The 19,667-nt window shown below is 40.5% G+C and overlaps 1 protein-coding gene across 3 annotated transcripts in view; it reads left to right on the top strand.

Annotated features, from left to right (window-relative positions):
* The window catches only part of LOC125100272 (uncharacterized), a 42,112-nt gene extending 37,526 nt beyond the window's left edge, over positions 1-4,586 (top strand). For 2 of the 3 annotated variants that reach the window (XM_047730365.1, XM_047730363.1), the window contains exons 4-5: positions 1,874-1,990; positions 3,728-4,586. In XM_047730365.1, coding sequence (XP_047586321.1) covers positions 1,874-1,990; positions 3,728-3,738 — 128 coding nt within the window. In that variant the 3' untranslated portion in view covers positions 3,739-4,586. The remainder of the gene's footprint in view (positions 1-1,873; positions 1,991-3,727) is intronic. The other variant, XM_047730364.1, reaches the window with a different exon arrangement.
* Positions 4,587-19,667: the final 15,081 nt, after the last annotated feature.

The following is a 19,667-nucleotide window of genomic DNA, read 5'->3' as shown; positions in this document are numbered from 1 at the left end:
CTGAGGGAAAGAGAAACAAATGCGAAGTAAATTATGCGTCTCAATTCTTTGATGTAACGGAACTCACATCACTGAACAAACCCAGCAGAGACCCTACTTCCACTATCCCTAGACCCCACAGCCCGTCTCTTCTCTCCTGCCCAGAAAATGGATTCTGAGCAGCACCTGCTTCCTCATGCTGCTCTGCCCTGGGTTTACTCACCATGCACGCTGTGAGCAGCTGTTCGATGGGAAAATGAGTTCTGGTTTCAATCTTGGGAAAGTGGAACTGAGACCGTGGGAAATTCCTGCACCCAGGAGGCTCTTCAGAAGGTGCAGGTCAGCCTCAAAGAAGTGCCACAACAAGCACTACCCAGGGTGGGAGTGGGGAAGCAAATGCACCTTCCTCTCTCCTTCCTCCCCATTTCTTCCTTCCTTTCTTCCTTCCTTCCTCCCTTCCTTCCTTCCTTCCTTCCTCTCTCTCTTCCTTTCCTTTCTCTCATTCATTCATTCATTCTTTCTTTCTTTCTCCATGCCCAACGTGGGGCTTGAACTCATGATCCTGAGATTATGAGTCATGTACTCTACTGACCGAGCCAGCTAGGTGCCCAGATCCCCCTTTCAGTTGGGGATGCAGAGAGGGAAGTGCTTCTTACCCCCTTGTGGGTTTAGACTGTGCTGTTGGGAATGGGTGTTGGCTGCCAGGAGCCATGTGTGAGACACAGCAAGGGGCCGTGCATTCCTACCAGACTCAAGAGGCATCTGTTCCTCTTACTGGCAGGGAGGAAAGCAGTGAGGCCCAGTGTTTGAGGGTCTAAGTTCATTTGGACACCTGTTCATTAGGTGAGCATTTGTAGCTCCTACAAATGCTGTTGCTGTTTAGCATGGAGAAGGGTCCTTGGTTGGGTGCTAAGGTGCTCTGGCTGAGGGGACTGACGGATGCAAGGGCCAGGGGCCAGCTGAGTCTTTACAGCTTGTCAAATTTAGAGATAAGTTGCTTTGAGAATAAAGCTTTAATCCAAAAAGGTAGCAAAGGACTACCGTTTTACCGGTGGAGAAGATAAAGGGCTCCTCCGCAGCGAACTAGATCCTTAAACTATGGCAGGGCCGTAATCACATTTCAGTGTGGAAAAATGAGATTTTTAAGTTCCCAGAGAGGAACTTTTGGAAATGACTGTGCTGGAAATGGGACAAATTAGTGATGGTAAATCCCTTTAATGGAATAGTATGTGGCTGTTAAAAGAGTGTGGTGGATCCATGTGTACAGATAGGGAATCTTTTCCAAGAAATCAGTAAATGGAAACCTCAAGGGGAGGGGTGGTCATGAAGCGTTGGGCATTGGGACTTCTAGAAGCAGAGAGTAAGACAGGGATTCTTGTGCTTTGAGGAGGGGTGCTCGCAGGAAAAGGGGAGTGTTGGAGAGGGGGGCAGTGGGAGCAGGGCAAGGGAAAAAAAAGCTAAGCAAGGCCTCTGTAAGCATCAGCTTTAGCCTGATCCGGGAGGGAGCATAGGGGCGTGAGTTGTACCGCACGGTTGTCCGCTCTCTTACCCCATCTTGGCTGCAGTGCATCCCAGGCTGGAGTGGGGGGTGGGAGGGGGAGGATCCTCTGAGGAAGAGGGCAAGTGTGAAGCATTCGTGACCTCCCTTACAGCAGCCAGGCGATGGGTTCTCCGGCTTTCCGGGACATCTGGGCAGAGCTCCATGGTACCCGCTGCGACAAGTCGCCACCATTTGTGGGACAGGGTAGAGATGTCTATGAATGGGCTTGTACGTACGTATGGGGACTAAGAGTGGAGGCTCTTACCTGGAGCCCGTGGAACCCCAACCGCTTCAGAGACAGAACCATATTTCAATAGAATTGGCTTCTTTTTTCCTCTGTATTTTATTTTACAGGTTTTCTGACCTTATCCATAGGCTCCATCAGACCTCGAATGAGCGCGTGGTGCTCGCCCAAGAATAAAGAGATGCAAGAAGGCAGTACAGCCCTTGCTTTGCTGGGCGAGGCGAGAGGTGGGTACCTAGGGGAGGGGCTCAGAGTGGCAGAGAGACTTCACATTCTTTGCATACCCTTTTGTACTGTTGGAGTTTTTGCTCTGTGCATTAATTATATTTTAAAAAGATAGGAGAAAAATGATAGAAAATGTATTTTAGAAAGTTACCCATTTCTCCAAAGAGCTAGGAGGAAAAAAGGAGGAAGAGTGGATATGGGGGAAGTACCCCCAAATGAACCTGATTTTTCCTGGGTTTTCTTTTTACTCTCATTTCCTGGGGTGCCTTTTCTGTTTTTTTTTTTTTTTTTTTTTTTTTAAAGATTTTATTTATTTATTTGACAGAGAGAGATCACAAGCAGGCAGAGAGGCAGGCAGAGAGAGAGGAGGAAGCAGGCTCCCTGCTGAGCAGAGAGCCCGATGCGGGGCTCGATCCCAGGACCCTGAAATCATGACCCGAGCCGAAGGCAGCGGCTTAACACACTGAGCCACCCAGGCGCCCCGCCTTTTCTGTTTTATACCACTTCTCCGACTGCTTGCTTTCCTCTTCAAAAAAATCCTGTCTCTCTAATGCTTTTATGCGATTTTGAAGCTGTTTTGGCACACTTGGATGGAACCTGCATAATTATCTTTTATTAATTTTTGCCCAAGTCGTAATCAAACGATAACTAAAGTGTACGTCATTTCTTAGCATATATACCTCTACTTGCCAAATAGACCACTTTAGTCTGCATTATTTTTGTGGGTCAAAAGCATGCCTTTAGATGGAGAATGTATTTCTGTGATGAGAATAAATTTGGGAAGGTATTTCATGCTCAAGATGGAGGTTTTTAATCAGAACACATTTGAGGACATTAGATGTCTCCTTTATTCACAGTATACTTCTGAAGAGTCAAGATTTACTAAATCCTACCTCTCAGGATTTTAAAATGAATGTGCACTCTCCCCCACTTTTGTTGCCAAGGGAGCTCACATCTGCCCTGGAAAATCTTCCTGTGGAGCGATGTCAGCAGAGATAAATGAATGAGAGTACATGCGGTTCTATAATAATAGTGCAATTTGGCTAAGGGGTGACATCATCTTTTCACTGTTGTATCTGCCAGTCTAAGTAGCAATAAGTCCAGCTGAGCTAGGGAATGAATTACAGGGAAAGTAGATGGGCAAGGTGAGATGAAACATAAAAAATGGAGTAGAAAATTAAATTTAAAAAGAAGGTAGCTTGGAATAGATTCAGTCCACAATATATTTCTTCTTATGTATGGCTCTGATTTAATTACACGTCATAATCTGCCATCATTCTGGATTATGTGGAAAGATGCAAGTCTTCTTTCCTAATGGATGTTTTGCTATATATACACATGGGTATCACCAGAGTATAAATAGGGATGTTGGAATTGATTTTAGTCTTTAAAGGGCACATTTAAATGCTGGAAGATAAAATGCCTTTATCAGTTCAGTCCACTCACTGTGATTCCACATGCCTCTCTGGTAACACTTGAAGGAGGGTTTGCTGGGTTTTATTTGGATATCGAGAGAAGAATATCACCATCCTTCATGCTGATGAGCCCCGGTCATGGTTTGTTTCTGGCAAGGAGCAGTATATGGCTCTCTATTGGTTCTTGGAGTGCTGGATTAGTATTTACTCATTGCCTTATTTTTTTCCTTCTTAAGTAACAGCTTTATTGAGATAGAATTCACATACTAAAATATTGTTCCTGTTTGTTAATTTTTTTATATTCCTGTCCTCTAATACCCACAGGCATTGGATGATGAATTTCTGCAAAGGCATTGGTGGTGGTTATGAGGAATAAATCCTGCAGATGGATCAAATCAAAACATCAGATCTCAAGGCTGGATAAAAGAGTCCTGAAAAGGAGGGAGAAACAGAAATTAAGGACAGGAAAGAGCAGTTGGTTATTGAAAAGAAAATCTTCTGCTGTTTAAATAAAGAGCAAAGAGCTTTCATTGTTGGCTCCCCACATGGCTGTATCTTTTTTGAGCAGCAAGTTGCAAGATCAAGAAAGTAGAAGGAACTTAGACTTGAACTAATTAGTAGTAATGAAAATGTACGAGACATCAACAACGAATTTCCTAGGCAATTTCATTTCCAAAGCACATTCGCATGTATCACAGGTAAAATGTTTTCCACAAACACTATTTTTAAAATAGGATTTTATTTGCAAAAGCAATTTTTGTGGCCTAAGGAAGAAACGGCTCATTGAAACAGAACTTTGCTGATTTGGTTTCAAAGAATTCTATGATTTGAAGAATTCTGTGGAACATACGGGTTCAGAAGTCTCTGTACACAGAACAAGCATATCTGATAATGAAAATGTTCTTTTGGTCCAGCCTTATGTTTATGCTTTAAAAGTGTTATTATGCTAGGAATAGGCAGAAGCTGTAAAGAGGAAGTAAGTAGGACAATACTTTGTGTTTGAATAGGCTTGATACTTTCCAAAATATTCAGACCCCATCAAAACCTGGTAGCAAGTATTATCCTCATTTTACTGATGAGAAGCATGCTTCTAAGAAAGTTCTTTTACAGTAGACAGAAAATTCAACTCAAAGTGGCCTAAGCAATAAAAGGTATGTGTCTTTCTATGTGTGTGTGTGTTTTTGGCTTGCAGAATTGAAAAGTCCAGAGAAGGAACCAACTTTGGTATCATCAGGGGCCAGTTTCTCTAGATGGCTCCCAGTTCTGTTTTCCTAAAATATAGTTTTCTTCTAAGACAGGCTTTCCTCCTGAGGTTGCCAGATAGCTCTGAATCAAGTTGAAAAAAAAAAGAAAAAAAAAAAAGAAAAAAAAAAAGAAAAAAAAAAAGAGTACCTCTGTCTCACAGTCCCAACATAGTCTAGTGATTGTGTCTCATTGGCTGTGATTGGGTCACATGTTCATCCCTGAACCTATCACTGTGGCCAGAAGGATGCTGTCTGTCCTCTGAATCACCAGGCTATAGATGATAACTCCCTGCCTGAATGCATGGGGTGGGGGCCAGACGGCTTTCCAAGGGTGAAGAGAGGCATTCACCCAGTTTTATTGAGATAGAATTGATAGATAACATTGTGTAAGTTAAAATTACCTAATTTTGTATCTCCAGTGTAGGCTGATCGAATGTTAATCTGATATTGACATGATATAACTTTTTTTTTTTGGCAACTGGATTCTAAACTTTTGAGGGTAAGGGTTATCTTTTGATAGTTTCTGTGTCTTTGTGCACAGTGTTTAGCATGCTCATTTTCCTTTAGTCAAAATTCAGGAGATACTTGAGTTATTGAAATAGTTTTCCTAGTGAGATTATTAAATTAACTTGTACACTGCCATGGGAACAGCTGTATACTGATTCCTTATCCATCATGCTGAAATGAGGGGAGGGGAGGATGGAGAATCCATTTTTATAAAGATTTCCAGGTGATTCTCTTCAGGGCATTTAAAAATTTTGTTTCAAGATTTCAACATATAAATATCAGAAAGCCAGTTGACTGACATAGAACTCTTCAGCATATCACAAATAGCCAAGGAAGTGGTGTTGAAGTCAACACCCTTTAGAAATCTCTTGCAAGGGTGCCTGGATGGTTCAGTAGTTAAGCATTTGCCTTGGGCTCAGGTTGTGATCCCAAGGTCATGGGATTGGGGCCCACGTCTGGCTCCTTGCTCAGCGGGAAGCCTGCTTCTCCCACTCCCACTCCCCTGCTTGTGTTCCCTCTCTCTCTGTGTCTCTCTCTGTCAAATAAATAAATAAAATCTTAAAAAAAAAAAAAGAAATCTCTTGCAAGAGAAAACCTACAACTGTAAAAACTGAAAAAGAATGAAATCAACAAGAATTAAAATGGGAGAGAAAGACTTTGGTTAAATTGTGATGTTTGGGTTGCCTATTGCTACATAACAAATTGCTCCAGAACAGAGGGGTTTAAAACAACAGTCATTATTTCTCATTCTGTGGCTTGCCTGGGTGAAACTGGCCGGTTTCTCAGCTCCATTTGGTATAACTGCAGTCACTTATGAAGCTGCGTTCACCTGGGAGCTCAGCCAGGGCCACAACACCTGAGAAGGCCTCTTACAGTTGAAAGCTTCTTTCCTTGTGACGTCTCATCATCTAGTAGTCTGGCCCTCACTCCTTTGTAGGATGATGGCTGTCTTCCAAGAGGAGAAGCAGAAGCCAGTTCCCTTAAGTGGGCTCAGAAGTGTCAGGACATCACTATGGCTACCTCTATTGGACAAGTCAAGGGATAGGGCCATTCCAGATTCTAGAGTGAAGGAAGGAAAGTAGACTCCACCTCTCAGTGTCAGGAGTGTGCAGAGGAAGGGGAAGAATTGCTGGTGGCCATATTTGGGTACTTTCTACTATATTTATTTATAGTTACATCTGGCACACTTAGTAAGAAGTGGTGATGCCTTTGGGCCTTCTAAACTTAAGCCTAAAAACAACTACAGGATCCATGCAATGGAGTGCCATCCAGAAATAAAGAGGAATGAAATATTGATACGTGCTACACCACAGATCTGCTCAAAAACATCATGTCAAGTAGAAGAAGCCAGACACAAAAGACCATGTACTGTATGATTCCATTTGTCTAAAATGTCCAGAAAATGCACCTCTAAGGAGAAAGAAAAGTATATTAGTGGGTGCCTGGAGGTAAGAATGAGGATTAATTGTAAATGGGCATGAGAAGTCTTACTGGGGTAATAAAAATGCTCTGAAACTAGATTATGGTGATGACTACATAATTCAGGAAATTTATTGAAAATCACTGAATTGTACACTCAGGAGGAGCGAATCTCATGATATATAAATTGTAAGCCAATGAAGTTGCTAAGAAAATGCAGAAGGGTGGTCTTTAATTCAAGAGACATGTTCCTGGAGGCTTTGCATCATTAAAATCTTCAGAGATGGGGGTGCCTGGGTGGCTCCGTCGTTAAGGGTCTGCCTTTGGCTCAGGTCATGATCCCAGGTTCCTGGGATTGAGCCCTGCATTGGGTTTCCTTGGCAGGAAGCCTGCTTCTCCCTCTCCCTCTGTTGCTCCCCTGCTTGTGTTCCCTCTCTCACTGTGCCTCTCTCTGTCAAATAAATAAAATATTAAAAAAATAACATCTTCAGAGTTGAAGGGTAGTTTCCCCACGGGAATAAGTTTAAAGTGGAGGCCATGTATTCACAAAGTGTAAAACCCCACACCTATTTTGGCTATTTTTGCTTCAAGTGCTTTTTGTTTTCTTAGCCTTCGATTGTTAACAGTAGGGTATATCGAGGTTGATATTTGGGCTTCTTCCCCAGCTTTTTGTGCTGGACAAACTCCTAGTCCAAAGCAACTAATTTTCCAGTGAGTTTTTCATTCTGAGGACCATCACTTAAGTAAACACCTGCATGACATTGTTAAAGCCTCCTTAAAAGATTTTGATTCTTTTAAAAAAGATTTATTTATTTTGTAAAAGAGAGAAAGAGAGAGAGCACACAAGCAGAAGAATGGGCAGAGGGAGATGGAGAAAGAGAAATCTTAAGCAAACCGCCCACTGAGTGCAACCGCCCAACTTGGGGTTTCATTTCACGACCCTGAGATCAAGACCTGAGCTGAAATCAAGAGTCAGACAATCAGTCAAGCCCCCCAGGTGCCCCAGAAGATTTTAATTTTTTTTCTTTTTTTAAAGATTTTATTTATTTATTTGACACAGAGAGGTCACAAGTAGACAGAGAGGCAGGCAGAGAGAGAGAGAGAGAGAGAGGGAAGCAGGCTCCCTGCTGAGCAGAGAGCCCGATGCGGGGCTCGATCCCAGCACCCTGAGATCATGACCTGAGCCGAAGGCAGAGGCTTAACCCACTGAGCCACCCAGGCGCCCCGAAGATTTTAATTCTTTTTTTTTTTTTACAGATTATTTATTTATTTGACAGATCACAAGTAGGCAGAGAGGCAGGCAGAGAGAGAGGAGGAAGCAGGCTCCCCGCTGAGCAGAGAGCCCGATGCGGGGCTCGATCCCAGGACCCTGGGATCATGACCTGAGCTGAAGGCAGAGGCCTTAACCCACTGAGCCACCCAGGCACCCCAAGATTTTAATTCTTAACAACTGTCACATTTAAAGTGAGAGCATAATGGTTACTGGAGCCAATAGTGGACGTTTGGATGTCCATGAGTGATAGTTTCTGCTGATCAAAGATTGCAGGTGTTTCTGTTAACCAGTTGAAGTGACACCTTCCTATGACATTAACCAATACATAGTTTGCAAGTCACTCAGCTTGTCCATCTTGAAATTTTGTAAACTTTGACAAATTTTTACATTTAAGGAGAACTCATATTGTTTAAAATTTTGCTCACAAATGAGACTTCATTATTATCTCTGTGTTGCACTATTTGAAATCTTCAAATTCACAGGAGATGCAAATACATCAGGTTACAGAGTTGGTGATGGTGAGAACCTGCCAGCCGGGCCTCCCCACCCGCCCCCATGATGTTATTGCGATGGGAAAAACCTCAACATTCAGCATGTGCATTCCAGATGGCTCATGAGCCCTTAATATTTGGTTCTATTCAATTTGTAAGGAGTTTGTGTTCCATGAATTTGCATTAAGTTTCAGGTTAGATTCAATAATCCTAAATACCAAATGAAATTCTGTCTGATCCATTCAGCCTCTGAATCTTGTCGGAAACTCCAAAATTGGCTTGGTTTTCTTCAAGGATTTATGAATCTGGGCTGAATTTGAGGTTCATAAAAGGACTCAGCCAGAGTTGCTTTAGTCTGGAATTTCAAAAGAAGTGTTTTGCACATTTCCTTCAAAACATAGCAAACAAGTTGTCAAAGTCTGCTGGGTTTATGTCCTGCTCTTCCTAAATACTGGACTACCCATTTTGGATCTTCATTTCTTCAAGCCCATTTATGGGTTGAATTGTGTCACCGCCCCCTTCCACTTACATGTGGATGTCCTGACCCCCACAGCCTCAGAATGTGACCTCATTTGGAGACAGGGTTTTATACAGGTATTCAAGTTAAAATGAGTTCCTTAGGGTGGGTTCTAATCCAATATGATTGGTGTCCTTATGAAAAGGGGGGAATTTGGATACAGAGATATGCACATGGGGAGAACATATGTGAATATCAAGGCAGAGATCAGGTGGATGTGTCGAGAAGCCAAGGAATGCCAAAGATTGCTTGCAAACCACCAGCAGCCAGGGGAGAGGACTGGAACATATTCTTCCTTCCGGCTGGAACCAACCCTGCTGACACCCAGACCTCGGACTTGAAGCCTCCAGAACTGTGTGATGATAAACTTCTGTGGTTTAAATCACTCAGTATGTCGCACTTGGTTATAACTTCTCTAGCAAACTAATAACATTGGTAAAATAAGAAGATAGACAAATGGCATTTGTTTTGGAGCTTGACCAAATCCTTTCAGTGCATTATGTCAGTTGATTTTCAACAGAAAACCCAGAAAGGTAGGCATCCATTTCATTGTCCCCACAAGGAAGTGAAGGCTGAGCAGCTTGGCCAAGATTGCACAGCTCATTTCCTTGGCTGATGCTGGGACACAGATGGCCTCTTTCCTAGTTCAGTCCTCTGGTGCTTGTTAGTGGCAGAGTTTGGGAATCAAAGACAGGATTAACAGAGATGATCTTAATCTACAATATTAGGAGTTGGATGAGATAATAGCATGTATATTACTTTCTATGTGTCAGGCACTGTCTTAGGCCTTGCCAAATTAACTCTCTCATTTACTTCTCATAACAACCCTGTGAAATAAGTGTTATTATTCCCATTGCATAGGAAAGAAAAGTGAGACACGGAGATATTATGTTATGAAGGAAATGTTTTCATTCATGTGAATGAGCTCCTAGGAAGGGAGTGGAAATTTGCCTAATTTCTCTCTCTGATTATTTTATTTTAATATATTTTTATCTATATATTATACCTCAAGCATATATCATATCATGTATAATATACACATCATGTACCAATTATTAAAAAAAATCAAGAGACTTTACAAAATACCAGGTCCATTATTTTAATATTTCCAGAGTGCCTTCTAAACTTTTTCCCATTCGCATGAAGAATCTTTACATAGGGTACTCATAACATGTATAAAAATTGGTATTCTGCTTTCTTTCCATTCAATATCACACTAATAGCATTTTACTTGTTCTAATGCAGTACATATTTGCTGTGATCATTTTAATTTTAATTTTTAAGTATTTATTTATTTACTAATCTTCACCCTCAGTATGGGGTTCGAACTCACCACCCTGACATTAAGAGTCAGATGTTCTTCCAACTGAGCCAGTCAGGTGTTCCTGCTGTGATCCTTTTTTTTTTTTTTTAAATTTTAAAGATTTTATTTATTTATTTGAGAGAGAGAGAGAGAGAGTGCAAGTGTGAGTACAAGTAGGGAGGGAATAGAGGGAGAGGGAGAAGCAGACTCCCTACTGAGCGCAGAGCCTGATACAGGGCTTCATCCCAGGACCCCAAGATCATGACCTGAGCCGAAGGCAGATGCTTAAACAACTGAGCCACCCAGGTGTCCCATTGCTATGATTATTTTAATGAATACTTCAGAAATCCTCTGTAAAGCTATAACGGCTCTTTGTGGAAGAATTGAAGAATAACCCAGCTGAAGTTGAGGAAAAGGTCAACATGCAATTTGAACAGGTTACCCACAATTTTATGTTTCTGTGCTTTGGTGCTTAATGAGCAAACTCTACTGATGTTGTTGAGAGCTATTGCTGCATAATTGATCACCCCAAACATAGTGTAAAACAGCAGACATTTTATTATGTTGAGGAGAACTGTGGGTCCAGAATTCGGAAAGCGTATGATCAGCACAATGCACACAGCTTATTCTGTTCCATGATGTCTGGGGCCTCAGCTGGGAACACTTGGGGAATAGGGGCCAATTTGATGATGGTCTGAAATCATCCAAAGGCTTTTTCACTCACATGTCTAAAGGGTGATGTTCACTATTGGCTGGGGCCTTGGCTGGAAACATCTAGAGCTTTCTCTTTTGTGCTTGGACCTTCCCCTAGCATGGTACTTTGGTTCCAAAAGCACCTTCCCCTAGCGTGGCACTTTGGTTCCAAAAGCAAATATTCCAACAGAACCAGGCAGAAGCTATGAACTTCCTATGAACTAGTTTTGGAAGTACATAGCATCGCTACCACCGTTTAGTCATAAACCCTCCGATGTTCAAGGAGGGAACACAGATTCCCTTATCTTGACGTGAGGAAAGTTAAAATCACATCAAAAATATGTATGATGGGAGTTATTGTTGTGGCTAGTTTTGAAAAATGAAACGTGCAATAAAGTTGTTGAAGTAAAACCATTTGTGATTTGTGTTTGCTCTTACAGCTCTTGTGAATAAGTATACTTAAAAAATAACAGTGCCTCTCTTTAATCTAGATTGGCAAAATGTGTCTTATTTGATATATTTTACCCCTAATGGATAGTTGCTGAAAGAATGAACTAATCCTGGTTTCCCTACCAACATTTATGACCTTGGACAAGTGACCTTTCTTTTTCCCTCTGTTTTAAAATTCCAGTATAGTTAACATACAGTATTATATTAGTTTCAGGTGTACAACATAGTGATTCAGCACTTCTACATATTACTTAGTGCTCATCAAGTTAAGTCTGCACTTAATCCCCTTCATCTATTTCACCCATTGTCCCTACCCATCTCCCCTCTAACAAGCGGCCTCTCTTGACTTCAAGTCCCTCATCTGTAATAATTGAACCTACCTTACTGGGCTGTTGTAAGGGTTAAATACCTTAATACCAGTAAAGCAATTAGTACGATACCTGGTTTGGCTTATAGTCAGCACTCCATAAACAAACAATAATGGTTATTGTTGTCGTTATTGTGGTCCAAGTATGGATGGCTTTTATAATGTTTTTATTAACATATAATGTATTATTTGCTTCAGGGGTACAGGTCTGTGAAAGCACATACCCTCCCCAATGTCCATAACCCAGCGACTCTATCCCTCCCCTCCTACCCCCCAGCAATCCTCAGTTTGTTTCCTGGAATTGAGTCTCTCTTGGTTTGTCACCCTCCCTGGTCCCATTTTGTTTCATTTTTTCCCCTCCCTACCCCCACCCCCCTGCAACACCCCACCCTACCTCTCAAATTGCTCATAACAGAGAAATCATATGATAATTGTCTTTCTCTGATTGACTTATTTTGCTTAACATAATACCCTCTAGTTCTGTCCACATTGTTGCAAATGCAAGATTTCATTTCTTTTGATGGCTGCATAGTATTCCATTATCTATATATACCACATCTTCTTTATCCATTCACCTGTCGATTGACATCTAGGCTCTTTCCATAATTTGGCTATTGTGGACTTTGCTGCTATAAACATTGGGGTGCATGTGTCCCTTCGGATCATTACATTTGTATCTTTAGGGTAAATACCCAATAGTGCAATTGCTGGGTCCTAGGGTAGCTCTATTTTCAACTTTTTGAGGAACCTCCATACTGTTTTCCAGAGTGGCTGCACCAGCTTGCGTTCCCACCAACAGTGTAGGAGGGTTCCCCTTTCTCTGAATCCTCACCAACGTCTGTCATTTCCTGAATTGTTAATTTTAGCCATTCTGACTGGTGTGAGGTGGTATCGCACTGTGGTTTTGATTTGTATTTCCCTGATGCCAAGTGATGTGGAGCACTTTTTCATGTGTCTGTTGGTCATTTGGATGTCGCCTTTGCCGAAATGTCTGTTCATGTCTTCTGTCCATTTCTTGGTTGGATTATTTGTTCTTTGGGTGTTGAGTTTGATAAGTTCTTTATAGCTTTTGGGTACTAGCCTTTTATCTGATATGTCATTTGCAAATATCTTCTCCCATTCTGTCATTTGTCTTTTGATTTTGTTGACTGTTTCCTTTGCTGTGCAAAAGCTTTTGATCTTGATGAAGTCAATAGTTCATTTTTGCCCTTGCTTCCCTTGCCTTCGGTGATGTTTCTAGGAAAAATTCACTGTGGCTGAGGTCGAGGTTGCTGCCTGTGTTCTCCTCAAGGATCTTGATGGATTTCTGTCTCACATTGAGGTCTTTCATCCATTTTGAGTCTATTTTTGTGTGTGGTGTAAGGAAATGGTCCAGTTTCATTCTTCTGCATGTGGCTGTCCAATTTTCCCAACACCATTTGTTGAAGAGACTGTCTTTTTCCCATTGGACATTCTTTCCTGCTTTGTCGAAGATGAGTTGACCATAGAGTTGAGGGTCCATTTCTGGGCTGTCTCTTCTGTTCCATTGATGTATGTGTCTGTTTTTGTGCCAGTACCATACTGTCTTGATGATGACAGCTTTGTAATAGAGCTTGAAGTCTGGAATTGTGATGCTGCCAACTTTGGTTTTCTTTTTCAACATTCCTTTGGCTATTTGGGGTCTTTTCGGGTTCCATATAAATTTTAGGATTATTTGTTCCATTTCTTTGACAAAAGTTGTTGGTATTTTGATAGGGATTGCATTAAATATGTAGATTGCTTTAGGTAGCATAGACATTTTTACAATATTTATTCTTTCAGTCTATGAGCTTGGAACATTTTTTTTCCATTTCTTTGTGTCTTCCTCAATTTCTTTCATGAGTACTTTATAGTTTTCCGAGTACAGATTTTTTTTGCCTCTTTGATTAGATTCATTCCTAGGTATCTTACGGTTTGGGGTGCAATTGTAAATGGGATGAATTCCTTAATTTCTCTTTCTTCTGTCTTGCTGTTTGTGTATAGAAATGCAACTGATTTCTGAGCATTGATTTTATATCCTGATACTTTTCTGAGTTCCTGTATAAGTTCTAGCAGTTTTGGGGTGGAGTCTTTTGGGTTTTCCACCTAACATATCATATCATCTGCAAAGAGGGAAAGTTTGACTTCTTCTTTGCTGATTTGGATGACTTTATTTCTTTTTGTTGTCTGATTGCTAAGGCTTCTAGTACTATGTTGAATAGCAGTGGTGATAGTGGACAACACTGCTGTGTTCCTGATCTTAAGGGAAAAGCTCTCAGCTTTTCCACATTGAGAATATTCGCTGTGGGTTTTTCATAGATGGCTTTGATGATATTGAGTTATGTACCCTCTATCTCAACATTGTGAAGTTTTGATCAAGAAAGGATGCTGTACTTCATCAAATGCTTTTTTGGCATTTATTAAGACTATCATATGGTTCTTGTTTTCTTTTATTAATGTATTGTATCACATTGATTGATTTGTGGATGTTGAACCAAACTTGCAGCCCAGGAATAAATCCCACTTGGTCTTGGTGAATAATCCTTTTAATGTACTGTTGGATCCTATTGGCTAGTATTTTGGAGAGAATTTTTGCATCTGTGTTCAGTAAGGATATTGGTCTGAAATTCTATTTTTTGATGGGGTCTTTGTCTGGTTTTGGGATCAAGGTAATGCTGGCCTCATAAAATGAGTTTGGAAGTTTTCCTTCCATTTCTATTTTTTGGAGCAGTTTCAGGAGAATAGGTATTAACTCTTCTTTAAATGTTTGGTATGATTCCCCTGGGAGGCCATCTGGCCTGAGGTTTTGTTTGTTGGGGGACTTTCGATGACTGCTTCAATCTCCTTACTGGTTATGGGTCTGTTGAGATTTTCTATTTCTTCTTGGTTCCATTTTGGTAGTTTATATGTCTCTAGGAATGCATCCATCCCTTCCAGATTGTCAAATTTGCTGGTGTGTATTTACTCATAAAATGTTCTTATACTTGTTTGTATTTCTTTGGTGTTGCTTGTGATCTCTCCTCTTTCATTCATGATTTTATTAATTTGGGTCCTTTCTCTTTTGTTTTTGATAAGTCTGGCCAGGGGTTTATCAATCTTATTAATTCTTTCAAAGAACCAGCTCCCAGTTTTGTTGATTCATTCTACTGTTCTTTTGGTTTCTATTTCATTGATTTCTGCTCTGATCTTTATTTCTCTTCTTCTGCTGGATTTAGGTTTCATTTACTCTTATATCTCCCACTGTTTTAGGTGTAGGGTTAGGTTGTGTACTTGAGAACTTTCTTGTTTCTTGAGAAAGGCTTGTATTGCTATATACTTTCCTTTCAGGACCGCCTTTGCTGTGTCCAAAGATTTTGAGCAGTTGTGCTTTCATTTTCATTTGTTTCCACGATTTTTTAAAATTCTTCTTTAATTTCCTGGTTGATCCATTCATTCTTTAGTAGGATGTTCTTTAGCCTCCATATATTTGGGTTCTTTCCAAATTTCCTATTGTTGTTTTGTTTCAAAACACTCATTGTCTGCAAATATGCATGGAATGATCCCAATCTTTTGGTACCAGTTGAGACCTGATTTGTGATCCAGGATGTGATCTATTCTGCAGAATGTTCCACGTGCAATAGAGAAGAATGTGTATTCTGTTGCTTTTGGATGGAATGTTCTGAATATATCTGTGATGTCCATCTTGTCCAATGTGTCATTTAAAGCCTTTATTTCCAGGGCGCCTGGGTGGCTCAGTGGGTTAAGCCTCTACCTTCGGCTCAGGTCATGGTCTCAGGGTCCTAGGGTCCTGGGATCGAGCCCCACATTGGGATCTCTGCTCAGCAGAGAGCCTGCTTCCCTTCCTTTCTCTCTCTGCCTGCCTCTCTGCCTACTTGTGATCTCTGTCTTCAAATAACTAAATAAAATCTTTAAAAAAAAAAAGACCCTCTCTCCCTGGGCAATCCCTTTAAATAAATAAATAAATAAATAAAGCCTTTATTTCTTTTTTGATCTTTTACTTAGATGATCTGTCCATTTCAGTAAGGGGGGTGTTAAAGTTCCCTACTATTATTGTATTATTGGCAATGTGTTTCTTTGATTTTGTTATTAATTGGTTTATATAATTGGCTGCTCCCATGTTAGGGGCATAGATATTTAAAATTGTTAGATCTTCTTGTTGGACAGACCCTTTAAGTTTGATATAGTGTCCTTCCGCATCTCTTATAATAGTCTTTGGCTTAAAATCTAATTTATCTGCTATAAGAATTGCCACCCCAGCTTTGTTTTGATGTCCATTAACATGGTAGATTGTTTTCCACCCCTTCACTTTAAATCTGGAGGTGTCTTTGTGTCTAAAATGAGTTTCTTGCAGACAGCATATTGGTGGGTCTTTTTTTTTTTTTTTTTTAATCCATTCTGATACCCTGTGTCTTTTGATTGGGGCATTTAGCCCATTTACATTCAGGGTAACTATTGAAAGATAGGAATTTAGTGCCATTGTATTACCTGTAAGGTGACTGTTATTGTATATTGTTTCTGTTCCTTTCTGGTCTGTTACTTTTAGGGTCTCTCTTTGCTTAGAGGACCCCTTTCAATATTTCCTGTAGGGCTGGTTTGGTGTTTACAGATTCTTTTAATTTTTGTTTGTCCTGGAAGCTTTTTATCTCTCTTTCTATTTTCAATGATAGCCTAGCTGGATATGGTATTCTTGGTTGCATATTTTTCTCATTTAGTGCTCTGAATATATCATGCCAGTTCTTTCTGGCCTGCCAGGTCTCTGTGGATAAGTCTGCTGCCAGTCTCACATTTCTACCATTGTGTGTTATAGACTTCTTGTCCCAGCTGCTTTCATGATTTTCTCTTTGTCACTTAGACTAGTAAGTTTTACCATTAGATGATGGGGTGTGGACCTATTTTTATTGATTTTGAGGGAGGGTTCTCTGTGCCCCCTATATTTTGATGCTTGTTCCCTTTGCCATAATAGGGACATTCTCTGTTATAATTTGCTCCACTATACCTTCTGCCCTCTCTATCTTTCTTCTTCTTCTGGGATCCCAATTATTCTAATATTGTTTTGTCTTATGGTATCACATCTCTGGAATTCTCCCCTCATGGTCCAGTAGTTGTTTATCTCTCTCTTTCTCAGCTTCTTTATTCTTCATCATTTGGTCTTCTATATCACTAATTCTCTCTTCTGTCTCATTTATCCTAGCAGTAAGAGGCTCTATTTTTGATTACACCTTATTAATAGCTTTTTAAATTTCAACTTCATTAGATTTTAGTTCATTTATTTCTCCAGAAAGGGATTTTATTTCTCTAGAAAGGGATTCTCTAGTATCTTCCATGCTTTTTTTGAGCCCAACTAGCACCTTGATAATTGTCATTCTGAACTCTGGTTGTGACATTTTACTAATGTCTATATTGATTAGGTCCCTAGCCATTGGTATTGACTCTTGTTCTTTTTTTTGAGGTGAGTTTTTCTGCCTTGTCATTTTATCCAGATAAGAATAGATGAATGAGAGAACAAAATACTAAAAGTGTAGCAACAACCCCAGAGAATATACTGTAACCAAATTGGAAGAGACCTGAAACTGGGAGAAGAAAAGAGAAAAAAAAGTGTAAATATATATATATATATATATATATATATATATATACTTTTTTTTCTCTTTTCTATATATATATATATATATATATATGACCAGTCAATAGAAGAGAATCACACAATTAATTTTGGGTGTATTTTGGTCTGTTAGAAGAGACTGCCTTCTAAGGTTTTAAAGAAAGAAAACTTATATATATACACAAAAATAAGGGTAAACATGATGAAGGGATGGAATATGACTGTAAAAATGATAACTAAAAAAAGATTCTAAAAAAGGAATTGACAAGAAGTTGGTTGAAGAAAGAAAAAAAAAAAAGGGAAAAGTGTTATCAGGCTGGAGACTAGAACAAAGCCATGCACTAGATTTAGGGTATATTTTGATCTATTAGAAGAAAGTGTATCCCAAAATTTTAAAGAAAGAAAAACCTGTATGTATACAAAAAATAAGGTCAAAACCAATGAAGGGATAGAATATGATTATAACAATGAAAATTAAAAAATGTTTTTAAGGGACGCCTGGGTGGCTCAGTTGGTTAAGCAGCTGCCTTCGGCTCAGGTCATGATCCCAGCGTCCTGGGACCGAGTCCCGCATCGGGCTCCTTGCTCGTCAGGGAGCCTGCTTCTCCCTCTGCCTCTGCCTGCCATTCTGTCTGCCTGTGCTCGCTCTCTCTCCCTCTCTCTCTGACAAAAAAAAAAAAAAATGTTTAAAAAAAAAGATATTGATAAAATAGTTTAAAAAAAACATTAAAATATTTTGGGGCACCTGGGTGGCTCAGTGGTTTAAGTCTCTGTCTTCAGCTCAGGTCATGATCTCAAGGTCCAACCCCACGTCGGGCTTTCTGCCCAGCGGGGAGCCTGCTTTACCCCCTCTCCCTCTCCCTGCCTCTCTGCCTACTTATGATCTCTCTGTCAAATAAATAAATAAAATCTTTAAAGAAAATCTTTAAAACATTAACATATTTTAAAAACGTTAAAATAGGAAAGAGGAAAAATTTTAAAAATAGAATAATAAAAAAATAAAACTTAAGAAATTTAACTTTGAAAAACTGAAGAATCATGGGAAAAACACTATGAATTCTCTGTGCTATATTCCCCTATCTTGGAGTTCTGCAGTTCTCATTGATCAGGGAACTTGGTTTTGGCTGGATGTTCTTGCTGATCATTTGGGGGAGGGACCTGTTGCACTGATTCTCAAATGTCTTTGCCAGAGGCAAAATTGCACTGCCCTTGCCAGGGGCCAGGCTAAGTAATCTGCTTGAGTTCGTTCTCTGGAGCTTTTGTTCCCTGAACACTTTCCGTAGAGTTCTGGAGGACGGGAATGAAGATGGTGGCCTCCCAATATCCGGGCTGAAGGAGCTGAGAGTTCTGGGCCCCACTCCTCAGTGCACCCTCGGAGAAAAGCAGTCAGTCCCTCCCGTCACCCTGGTCTCCAGCCGCACTCCATGCTCATCCGGCCTGTGACAAGCATTTCAATCTCTGGCACAGGGCTCCGTTTGGAGTCTCCAAACCCAGTCAATTCCTGCAGCACACTCCTGTGCCACTTCCCCCAAGGAGGAAGGCCAGTCTCCTCGGATCTGTCACTTGCGGGGTCCCTGCTCAAAGAGCAGTGGTCTGACTATGCCCCGATCATGGTTTAAGGTAACCCCGAGCTGAGAACCCACTCCTAGGCCCTGTCTCTACAGTCGGCTTCCCCATCTCCAATACCTGGGAGCTCTGCCACACTCAGACACTCCCAGTGTTTTTGTGACCCCGTGGGTCCTGAGACAACACTGTCCCTGCAAGGACACTGTCCCTGCCCCACTTAGCCTCTGGAGCAACGTTCCTCAGTGGAGCAGACTTCTAAAAGTTCCGATTTTATGCTCCGTTGCGCTCTCACTTGCCAGGACCTGTGGTCTGTCTTCCCATTCCTTGGATTCACTTCCCTCCACATCCTACCTTGCAGAAAGTGGTCGCTTTTCTGTTGTTAGAATTGCTGCTCTTCTTCTCTTCTATCTCTTGTTGAGTATGTAGATGTTCAGAATGGTTTGATAATTATCTAGCTGAACTCCTGGGACTTGAGTATTTTAGGTCTCCTACTACTCCACCATCTTGTTCCTCCTCCTATATAATTTTTTTCTACAGCATATACAAGTGGTGTTTTGACCTGGTGCTTTGATTAAAAAAAAAAAATCCTGACTTCACATGTTGTAAAATTTTAAATAACCTTAGAGGAAAATGTGGGATAGTAAAAATCTGATTAAAAAGGGTAGAATGCATTTAACTGGAACTTGAATAGCAATATGTTGAATTAGTGTCCTGAAGTTCTCAAAAATCCTGAATGGAAAGGAGTCCACTGAATCTTAAATTGAGAAAATGGGGCCTTTGAAGAGTTGATTTTATTTTATTTTTTATTTTATTTTTTTAAAGATTTATTTATTTA

Source organism: Lutra lutra, chromosome 5 (assembly GCF_902655055.1).
Source record: "Lutra lutra chromosome 5, mLutLut1.2, whole genome shotgun sequence".
NCBI classification, from domain to species: domain Eukaryota; kingdom Metazoa; phylum Chordata; class Mammalia; order Carnivora; family Mustelidae; genus Lutra; species Lutra lutra.
Note: the sequence above shows the minus strand (reverse complement) of the source record. Positions and strands in the feature narration are given on the sequence as shown.